The sequence below is a fragment of the Acanthochromis polyacanthus genome, chromosome 9 (genome assembly GCF_021347895.1).
Source record: "Acanthochromis polyacanthus isolate Apoly-LR-REF ecotype Palm Island chromosome 9, KAUST_Apoly_ChrSc, whole genome shotgun sequence".
NCBI lineage: Eukaryota > Metazoa > Chordata > Actinopteri > Pomacentridae > Acanthochromis > Acanthochromis polyacanthus.
Genome location: NC_067121.1, coordinates 14,226,156 through 14,237,420, shown reverse-complemented (window position 1 = coordinate 14,237,420; position 11,265 = coordinate 14,226,156). Strand labels below are relative to the sequence as shown.

The 11,265-nt window shown below is 41.8% G+C and overlaps 1 protein-coding gene across 12 annotated transcripts in view; it reads left to right on the top strand.

Moving 5' to 3' along the window:
• Positions 1-1,391: 1,391 nt before the first annotated feature.
• Positions 1,392-11,265, top strand: part of LOC110968734 (RNA-binding Raly-like protein) — a 93,377-nt gene continuing 83,503 nt past the window's right edge. For 4 of the 12 annotated variants that reach the window (XM_051953386.1, XM_051953385.1, XM_051953387.1 and 1 more), the window contains exon 1: positions 1,401-1,547. Coding sequence is in view for 1 of the 12 variants with exons in the window: in XM_051953392.1 (XP_051809352.1) it covers positions 1,415-1,547 (133 nt within the window). In the remaining 11 variants the exon portion in view is untranslated. Of the gene's footprint in view, positions 1,548-1,883; positions 1,974-3,979; positions 4,111-11,265 lie in introns of all 12 variants that reach the window. The other 8 variants (XM_051953394.1, XM_051953393.1, XM_051953395.1 and 5 more) reach the window with 5 other exon arrangements.

Sequence of the window (11,265 nt, the reverse complement as noted above, 5' to 3'; positions counted from 1 at the left end):
TTGCAGTCCTTTAGAGGATCTCCCAAGGGTGGGAGTCAGAGTTTAATGTCTGGATACCTGCTAATCTTTAACACTGCATTTGGGAATTCTTGGCCTTAAGGCTCAAAGCATATTTAAAACACAATCCACTCACCAAACAGAGCAGTTTGGTGAGTATGTTTTACGAGCACACATGTATGCTATCCACAGCACTCACCAAACAGAGCAGAAATTTTCTGGTGTTTCAGGCCTCAAAGACCCCAAATAAATACATAAAGTCTGGAGTGGCAGAGAAATATGTTAGAGTGGTGCAGGACATGTATGAGGTCTGTAAGACAGTGGTGAGGTGTACTGTAGGTGTGACAGAGAAGTTCAAAGTGGAGATGGGACTGCAACAAGGATCAGCTCTAAGCCCCTTCTTGTTTGCTTTGGTGATGGACAGGCTGACAGGTGAAGTTACACAGGAATCTCCATAGATGATGTTTGTAGATGACATTGTGATTTGTAGTGAGAGCAGGGAGCAGGTGGAGGAAAATCTAGAGAGGTGGAGGTATGCCTTGGAAACAAGAGGTTAGTTAAAAGCTGTTTTGTTAAAAGGGTGTTTTCCTTGCCACTGTCGCCTTTGGGCTTGCTCTGGGGGTCAGGCATATGGGTTCTGTAAAGCGTCTTCAGACAATTTGATGTAATTGCTGCTAGATAAATAAAATTGAACTGAATTCAATTGTGGGCTGCACAGTGGAATCGTGATTAGCACTTTCGCCTTGAAGCAAGAGGATCCCCGGTTCAAATCCCGGCCTGGGCCTGGGATCTTTCTGCATAGAGTTTGCATGTCCTCCCTGTGTATGCGTGGGTTTTCTCCGGGCACTCTGGCTTCCTCCCACAGTCCAAAAATATGCTGAGGTTAATTGATAACTCTAAATTGCCGGTAGGTGTGAATGTGTGAGTGATTGCTCGTCTGTATATGTAGCCCTGCGACAGACTGGTGACCTGTCCAGGGTGTCCCCTACCTTCACCCAAGTCAGCTGGGATAGGCTGCCGAGTGAGGATAAAGCGGTGTATAGAGAATGGATGGATGGATGGATGGATGGATGGATGGATGCCTTTAGATAAGAAAATATACCTGAAAGAATTCAGCTAAGGAAGGGTTTACTGTCATATATTCTCAAAAAACAGTCACATTGTATTAATGTTTTCACTTTGGAAACAAGGGAAAATGGGATAAATGAACCAATTATCCCACATAGACCCTTCTGGGACCCTGTCAGTGACCTTCATGGTGGTGCTCGGGCCCTATTTTGAGAAACTCGAAAACCTCTGTGCAGAAAATCAATGACATTAACCAGAACAGCTTCCCATCTTCTTCAGCACCGAATACCTCTGCGTGCAGGAGGAAAAGCTCGGAGTAATTCAGAAACTCTGGCCAACCCCGAGTCACATGACTCAACCACTGGCAGCGAGCGAGAGCGCAAAAGGGAGGCAGAGGCTCGGTGCATACGGGCTGCACACCGCCGTTCCTCCGCCGCTATCCGCCCCATTTCTTGTTAATAGAAACCTTTTACTCCCGCTCGGTGAGTAGATTTTCTGCTGACATTTTCTTATTTTTATCTTCTTTTTCTTCTTTCTTTCGCTGGCTGTTCCGACGTGGGCAAAATGTTTTCTGCATGCAATGATTTAAATGTTGGATGCTTAGTGTTGGTGCTCCGACATCCACAGCGACATCCACAGAGAAATAGCCCGACGTGCTTGTGAACGCCTTTTGATATTTTTTCCTTTCTTCTCTCTCTTCCTGTTCTCTTCTCGAAGCAGCTTCTTCTTAAAATCCCAACGTTTTGCTTGTTTTCGGTCTTTTTTTTTTAACATGGCTTGTTTTGGTGTGTTTTTTGTGATTTTCTCTGATCTAGCAGAGTTTCTCTGGTGTTGGAGGCTGTACGTCCCCGAGGGCGCAAAAATAATAGTTTTGATTTTCATCTTTGAGGATTTTATTTGTCTAATAGGTGAGAAATGGAACTTTATTGGAGTTTGTTCTGATATTTTCTTGGTACTTCTTTGTGCAGCTTAGATGAGCAAATTGGAACTTTCTTTCCCACTGAATTTCTCGGAAAGAGCTGAACTTGAATTACGTTATCGAATAGTTTTACATCTTTTATTGAAGCAAAAACTCTTCAGAAATATGCATCAATCAGCATGCCACAGTTAGAGACATCTTTATCTTTAACCCTTGTTTCTGTTTCTTTGAAGAACTGACAGAAGAAATCCAAGAAATCAGGATTTGCCCTTTAACTTTGCCTTTCAGTGACCACAATTTTGAAATTTTCAAACAAGTTCATGAACCCAAATCACTGGTGTACAAAACAAAACGGGTTCCTGCCAAGTGAACCAGACATGGCTGTGCTCGTTCACCCAGTTTGTCTGCTACACACACAAACCTCCTTACATTTTGGATTTATAATTGGCCAACACAGTCAGGCATCACACCCAGGAGCTCTGAAACTTAAAGTGAAACTTCGTTTTTTTTCAACCTGGGGTCTGTTTTCATATGTCTTTTCATGCATGTGAGTAATGGAGAAATGAATTTTCGACATAGCTCCAGTATTTAGCCAGGCAGGCAGCTTCGCAGCTCAGCTAGCGAAAAGTATGGGGCAACTTGCCCCCCCGCGTCAAAGTCCGCCCCAACGTGCTTTTTTTCCCACACTGACCGGCTCGGATAGTCTCAACGAGTGTCCCACAACATACTAGACATGAGAAGTGAATGAAAACCTCCACATTACTTGGCGATCGCTATTTGTTGTGGTCTCTATCCAAATATCAGGACGCTAGAAAGCAAATCTCGTTCCGAAATCACGCGATAGCTTGCGAAATCGTGCGGAACGAGATTTGCTTTCTACCATCCAGAGATTTGGATACAGACCACAACAAATAGCGATCGGACTTTTACGTGGGGGGGCAAGTTGCCCCATACTTAGCTGAGCTGCTAGCTGAGCTGCGAAGCTGCCTGCCTGGCTAAATACTGGAGCTATGTCGAAAATTCATTTCTCCATCACTCACATGTATGTAAAGACATATGAAAACAGACCCCAGGTTGAAAAAATCCGAAGTTCCCCTTTAAAGTGGCTGAATGAGTCAATGGAGAGAAGGGAGGAAGAGGGGTGGAGGGGTCTTGAAGGCCCAGATAAATTCTGCAGCAGTTCATTATGCAAACCAGGCTGATAGATTTGGTTAATAGTTTGACCTTGACATGTAGCCAGAACCCACCTACAAACTCACAGATGACAAATTCATAAACACACAAAATCTCCTACAATTAACGGAGAAAAAATGAGACGTGTTACCCTTTCAAATGACCGCTGGGATCACCTCCTTTGCATCCTTCACCAAAGTTCTAGTTTGCGCTCTGTTAAGGGAAACTTGCACAGCTCAGGACAGAACCTTTCAATCATCCCCAAAAGATATGTGTGGAGACATTTGACAGCTATTCCAGCCTTCAGACTTGCAGGTCAGGGAACAGGTGGGGGAAGCCGAGCATGAAATGTGCTGCTATGCAAACAATACTTATCTCTCACAAAGGATAAGTGGGAGGCTGGCTCTGGAATAGCCAGTTATAGATGCATGCAGTGAATGACTATGAGCTCAGAGAGGAGAAGGAAGGGATAAAGTTTAGCCAGGCATTTCTGGACTGGTCAGTAATCTGTCTCTGTCCAGTGGAGGCCCGTCTTTATGTTTCAGCACCCGTGGGCCCAGATGATCATTGACCCTTATAGGTGTACGATGTGGGCTGCCTCAAAGCCATGCACCACAGAGTCCATCTTCAGCAAGATACAGATGAAAAACATTTTAGAGTGGCTCCAGCTTTCAGACTGTACCGGGCTTTGCAAAAGTTCTGTTACACGGTTTCATGATCTTTAGAGACGTTTACATGTTGGAGTGAAAAATTCCATTCAACAAACTGAAAGTTCTACCTTATAGGCAGGTGTCATTAATACAAATTTGTTCTCCGTTGAAGTTGTATCAAGATGGAAGTCAAAAGAGTTGAGATATCTGCTCTCCTTCGTGCTGGCCACAACAAGTCTGACATAGTCAAACAGCTGAACATCAGCCGGATGACTGTCCACAGAGCCGCGGAGAGGCTATAAGGTAGAACTTTCAGTTTGTTTAACCCTCAAGCAACCAAGCTATTTTAGCGACTAAAATGACCGACTGGGGTCATTTATGGCCCCACTATATTTTACACAGGAATATGTCTACTTTAGTGCCTCTTTTTGTGCTTTCTTACCTATTCCACTCCACTGCATTTTAGGATGGATATTCTAAAATAACCTTCTGTAATTATTCATGGATTTTAATCATTTTTGACTCAGAGCTAAAGTAAAACCATATGAACAATATGATGCATTGTAAGAACGCGGTAACATTTATTTAGACACGCTTTGTCTGCCACTTCTTTTAAAACTTTATTCCTTTTGTTTCCTCAATAGTAAATCAAAAGTACATAAAAACAAAATCTACACAAACATCTTGTCTGTATGTGCAATGTAACATGCAGAGAAGTATTTAGATTAGGGGTGGCTGTGGCTCAGGTGGCAGCGCCATTCGTCCAATGCAAGACACTTTACCCACCTTACCTCCAGTGCTGCCACTTACACTGGTGTATGAATGTGTATGCTGTGTAATGTTGGTGGTGGTCAGAGGGGTTGTAGGAGTGGATTGGCAGCCAGTCAGTCTGCCCCAGGGCAGCTGTGGCTAAAAATGTAGGTCTGCCAGCTATAGTGCACTGCAAAACACTGAAATATAGCGATTAGAGGTAGAAATAAATAAAACTAAGGCCTACAATAGTGAAAAACCTATACATCTTTTTGGGGTCAAAAGTGACCCCAGACAAGTTTCCATTATCCTTGTCACACCAGTTGGCCGATCTCTACAAAAAACTATGAGCAGCTGTAGGACAAGTAGATTGACAAATTCATGGTAGGAAACATTTTTCTGATAAAAGATATAAAAATGGCAAATATAATTATATGGCTGGGGTCATAAATGACCCCTCTCGGTCGCTTGAGGGTTAATGGAATTTTTCACTCCGACATGTAAACGTCTCTAAAGATCATGAAACTGAGTGTAACAGAACTTTTGCAAAGCCCAGTAGGTCAAAGAACAGATTAGGGGAGCTTCTTCCCTCTGACTCTTTTTATATCCCTGCATGTGAGAAATAACCAAAGAGAAAAACTAATGATGAACTCAGACAAACAGATGGAAAGATGAGTGAATGCTCATGTGGAAAAGTGTGTTTTACGAGCACACATGCATGCTATCCACAGTACATAAAGCAGTCCTTTGTTACATTATGCATGTGGCAATAGCCACATGTTCTTGGATGTGTGTGTTATTTCCACAGTTGCATTAGTCATTTTCAAGACATTTCTCAGGACAGAGTCTGTCCTTTCAGCTATTGAAAAGCAGCAGTTTGGATAAACAACAGCCACTGTCTAGGCATGCACCTGATGCTCAGTTTTGTTGTGAGACATGCCATTTGCCTTGCAGCATCAGTATCTCAGCACCATGGCCAGTTCCTTTTATTCCCTATTCAAAGAGATAGTGGTTGATTTCAGCACCATGAACAGCTGCCAACACAATATTACTCTGGCAGCTGGAATGAGCTGATTCTTGCCTGGAAGTCTGGAGTGTCTACTTACCAACCCCTGCCCTCTCCACCACACACATCTTATTCTGAGCTTTTCCCCACTCTATAACCCCCATTCACAAGGCTAAGAAAGGGGTTCACCCCAGATAAGAAGCAAAATGATAAGACATTCTCAGAATGGGCTCCTATATTTTTTTAGAGGTGCTGAAAAAAACTCATTTGAATGTCTTTTCACAACTACAAGTGAAATATGGGTTATATTGTATACTCTATGTATGAGTCATTTGTGACCTTAAAGTGGCTGTCGAACTGAGTCGACCCTTTCCCAGGAAACACTAGCACCTTCATGACAGTGCCTTTTTATGTCTAATTATGCTGAATTACATCATGCTGTTGAGTGCAATTTTTGTGACATACCATTCAAGAGGTAGAAAAAGAGTTCTTGCTCTCAAAAAGAAAACACTTTCGCCAAGTGTTCTCATCTGTATATAAAACTAGACAAAGATCAATTTAATCTTTTAAAATTGCAAAAACACAGTGAGTTTGTCAAAAAAAACAAAACAAAAACAAACAGGAACACATGCAAACATATTCCATTAGCATAGAGTTAAATGAGCCAGACCCAGCAGAAATTAGCATCTTATCATTCAACCCCCTTTTATTTAAGACTTGGATGTGTTTTGTTAGTTGGATACTGTTAGTTAAAATGGAGTGCAAGACATAGTACCATAGACAACAGAAAATAAACTCCTGTTCTGCTCTATATACACTCTTACTACAAAGTAATGAATTGTTTGCTGCTGTGGTGTTGCTATGTTAAAATGGTTCACACCGTTTGATTCATGAGGCTTTCTGCTTTGATGTACAATCGTGTCTGATTCATATACAGCAGCAGAATTTTCACTTGCCTTATATTCAGCCCGATGAGTGAAAAGGGGCTGAACATGATGAGCTTTCCAAATGCAGCATTTATTGCTTGAATATTGGATTGCATTGCACCAGTGGTGTAGTCTACTTTTTTCTAGTGGGTATACTCCGGCCTCGTAAGCCAAAGCCCGGTCAGGTTCTCATATATGTGCGCGTGCACTCACACATGCGCACAAGCGCATGCGTGCACGCACACACACGCACACACACACACACACACACACACACACACACACACACACACACACACACACACACACACACACACACACACACACACAGACAGTGTATTCCTATCCTTGTGGGGACTTACCATTGACTCCCATTCATATCTAACCCCTAGCCCTTACCCTAACCCAGGGGTCGGCAACCTTTAACACTCAAAGAGCCATTTCGACCCGTTTCCCACAGAAAAGAAAACACCGATAGCCGCAAAATCCTTTTGGCATTAAAAATGAAGACAACACTGCATATATCGCTTTTTTACCTCTATGCCCTTGTTAATCAGTCGTGATTCATTAATTACAAAGCCTTTGATTACATAGATTCATTTTTTTAATTGTGTCCTTCCACGAATATTTATCTTACTTGGTTAATGTCATTTTTGCTCCTGGACCTCATATGTTACGTAATGTTAGCTGGAAATCAATATTTTGCGAATGTCTATTTAACTTGTAAAATCTATTTATCTATTTATCTTAAGGTAATAACTTTTCTCCGGTAAGTCGCTGCCCTATTTTCCAAGACGACACTCCTCTGACTCTCTGACCTGCTGCCTGGATGTGACATCGAGCCGTGTTCTTGCGAGTAACGTGTATTACCCTATCATGAGTACTTTTGACTCAAAGACAAGACGTGTCTTTCTTGGAGTGGAGCTTTAATTTACAGGTTTGCCATTCTTCAGTACAAAACAATGTGAAACTACAGGCGTTGTTTCTCCAGGAGTAAAATTTTTAAAAAAGCATGAAACGTGTGGGAATCGGAAACTCCGTGTTGTCTCTCTGCATCACCTTTGCGCTCTCATGTCACAGGCACAGCACATCCGTGGAGTGACACGACAAAGTAAGAGCGGTAATTTCACAATAAAATTCTCTATATTAGAAAGCATTGAAACGCGCCTGAAAGGCAGAACAATGTATTTTCCAAAGTTACAGGGAGCCACAACAGAGGGCTGAAGGAGCCACATGCGGCTCCGGAGCCGCGGGTTGCCGACCCCTGCCCTAACCCTAACCTTAACCCAGACCAAAACAATGCCTAACCCTAAAGAAACGTTTTTGCACTTTTACTTTTTTCAGTAACAACAACATGGCCAAGAAAACACTGTTTCCCCTCATGGGGACCCAAATGAAGTCCCCACAAATTACATTTCTTTTGGGTTTCCTATGGTTGTGAGGACATTAGGTCCCCACAACCCCTATAATTACCCCCCCCCCCCCACACACACACACACACACACACTCACACACACAGAGCAGCAGTATAGAGAATGGCTGGATTGATGAATGTTGATGTTACCTGGTAGTTATATTAGAGTCTTCCTGTAATCTAAACTGACCGTGAAATAAATTCAGTACGGTTCAAAAACATTTTGACATTTATTATTATTTACTATTTATTATTTATTTATTTGTCTATTTTATCTCTACATTTTTAACTTTCTTAAAGCTTTTAATTTTTATGCATTATACCTGCTTTTTTTTTTCTCGTTAGTCTTTTAGTTCTTAGCTTCAGTGTTTCCTCATGGGAGGCCTCCACACTGGGATGTATGCCCGGTCTGCCCGCGGGGGGCGTTGCCCTGGAGGCCTCCTGGGCCTGAGGGGCTGGGGCGGCTCTGCATTTAGTGCGGGGTCTGCCCCTGCCCTGTCTGGGTGGTCTCTGTGGCGGCGCTCTCTGTGGGCTGTGGCGCATCTAGGTGTGGAGGGCTCCCATAGGTGTTTCCCCACATGGTTCCTCAGTGCCCTGCCGTGTCTCAGCACCGTGTTGTGTGTATGTGTGTGTGAGTGTGTGTGTGAGCGCATGTGTATATACATTGTATGTTGTCTATGTGTATGTATATATATATATATATATATATATATATGTATATATATATGTATGCATGTATATATATATGTATGTATGTGTGTATGTATATGTATATGTGTGTGTATGTATGTGTGTGTGTATATATATATGTATATATATTGTTGGTTACACTATGTTTTTTATTCTCTCTGTTGTTTTATTCTTTTATTTTGTGAAGCACTTTGTGTTGCATTTTAAATGGATGAAAGGTGCGATATAAATAAAGTTTGATTTGATGATTTGATATTAATATATAACTTTTTATGTAACTGTATATCTTACAATAAAGTGTAGAACTTAAAAAATGTGGCTGAACAACCTGAACCAACTTATATACATCTTTAACAACACCTAAATCTCATAAATGTAAACATTTCAACACTTTTGAATTTTTTTCTGTCTCATATCACTCCCCTTATATCTCTGCTGCTTAATGGGAGAACTGAGCTGCTGCTTGTCCTGCCAGTGTTTTGAATCATGGCCTGAATGGTGTCAGGGTCTTTCTCAAACATATTTAGAGGAGCTCATTGGTGAGTCTGGAACAATATTTAGTTTTGATTATGCTCATACTTGAGAAAGCTGCCTTACAGCTGTATGTTGAGCCAAACATGGTCAGCATATGACCACAGTCTGTCCTCTAGAGATGTGTAAGGCACAAAAGATACGACTCTCAGAGCCGATGCTTTGTAGTGAATCTGAAGAGCCAACTCCTAACGTATTAAGGGAGTATGGCGTTTAACACTGTCCTCGCAGAAAACATGTTACTGGTTCCTAGATTAAAGAAGCTTGCCTTCAGTGAGCTGTTGATGAGAAACTTCAGAGGATAAGAGCAGCAGCAGCAGCAGCCTGACACCTCCACCATTAGAGGACAAAGTGGAGGAGGAACCTCAAACTTCTGGTGTGTGGAGCCTCTTTGATGGAAGAGCTACAGGAGATGATTCAGGAGAAATCCTACAGCTGATGTGGTAATGGAGGATCATATCTAGAGGAACCCCTCATCCAACCAGCAGACGACCCACTGAGCTGGAGGCACGACAAGGCCTCAGTTTGCCCCACCTGGTGAAGGTGATGGAGGAGAGACAACTTCTTCCATCTGAGAGAATCTTCTCAGAAACATGGCAGATATTCACTGAAAGAAGGAATGGTATCAGCCCATCCAAGCTCGGGCTTCTGATTTTTCTGAATGTCAGCCTGCTCTGAGGACATTTATACTGTTTGAATACCAAGTCTGGTTCTGTTTCTGTTCTGGTTCTGTGGGTTCATTTGCAGAGTTTTGTTCATTTTTTTGTGCAAAAAAGTTTTATTGAAATATTAAACAAAAGTAAGAATGCCTGTTTTTGTAACAGAGCAAATGCACAAAATGAGTCAATTATAAGGCTTCTCATAAAAACACTTAATGAAAAAGAATTCGTCAAAACACAAATGATTCATATTTGTCTGGTTAAGCTAAACATGAGGCTACAAACAATAATAAATTAGGAGCTGTTTGGGAGCCAAAAGAACCGGCTTTTCTTTGGAAGCCGTGCCAAAAGCTCTCTGAAAAGAGCCAAAGTTCCATCACTACTGTCCTCCTCTCTGTCCCACACCTCTCAACTGGTTTTTGAAGGCAAAGCTGCGATGCAATGCAGTGACTTCATTGGCTGAGTAGCGTCACGTGGGATGCCTGAACTCGTACATAATTGGTCTGTGCGTTTCTGAGCTGATAGACCAATGATAAACACTGGAAAGCTGCACCGGTAAAATAGAAGCGACCTGTCAAATTTACACCCGTATAGACGGTGTCTGGGTCCGGATCCGGACCGCGGTCCACCTTTTAGTGAGCCCTGTTCTCAGCCAGACACCTTCCGACATCCCATACAACTTCACCGCTTCCTGACACAGAGAAGACGAATTTATGAACGGGAAAGCGAACGTTATGTCAAAAAACATACTGATACATATGTTTGCGCATTTTTAAGTGGTTATATGAAAATTCGGGACCTTTTCTTGTGGGTACAAGGCGTATACCTGTGTGTTCACACCCCTGGGTATACGTATCTTTGCGCATTTTTAAGTGGGTATACGGAAATTCGGGACCTTTTCTAGTGAGTATACAGCGTATACCTGCGTATCACGTAGACTACACCACTGCATTGGACAATACTGTGAGGAGATAAAATGCTTCATTTCAAAAAAAACTTTCAACCTAAATAAGAAACACCTTGATAGTACTTTGTCAGAGTGGGTTTCTGTTATGTTGCTAATCTTCTTTATTAACCTTTCATTCTCTGTACATTGTAAAGATACATCCACTGGTATACATAAGATTTGTCTGTTTTTTGGTTCACAAAACTAACATTGTTTTTCACTAGTTTTCTTGACACAAACTGGGATATGACCCCGTATGATAATGAGAAAATATACAAGTATTTTTGTTGAATAGTTAACATTGCACCCTAAATTCATGTCTCTGAAGCCTGCCCCAATACAAAATTAAACATTGTACCCTTTGTACATGTAGCATTTACTGCATGAATATTGTTTCAGAATGTCTTACATTGTGAGGTGTTATGAAATCCCTGTGAACAAATATAGAAACTAGGGAGCCAATGAATCATCAGAAGAGAAAATGTCGCCTGTCTTAATGTTTTTGTTCTTTGTTTATTGAATCTTTCACAGTTCAA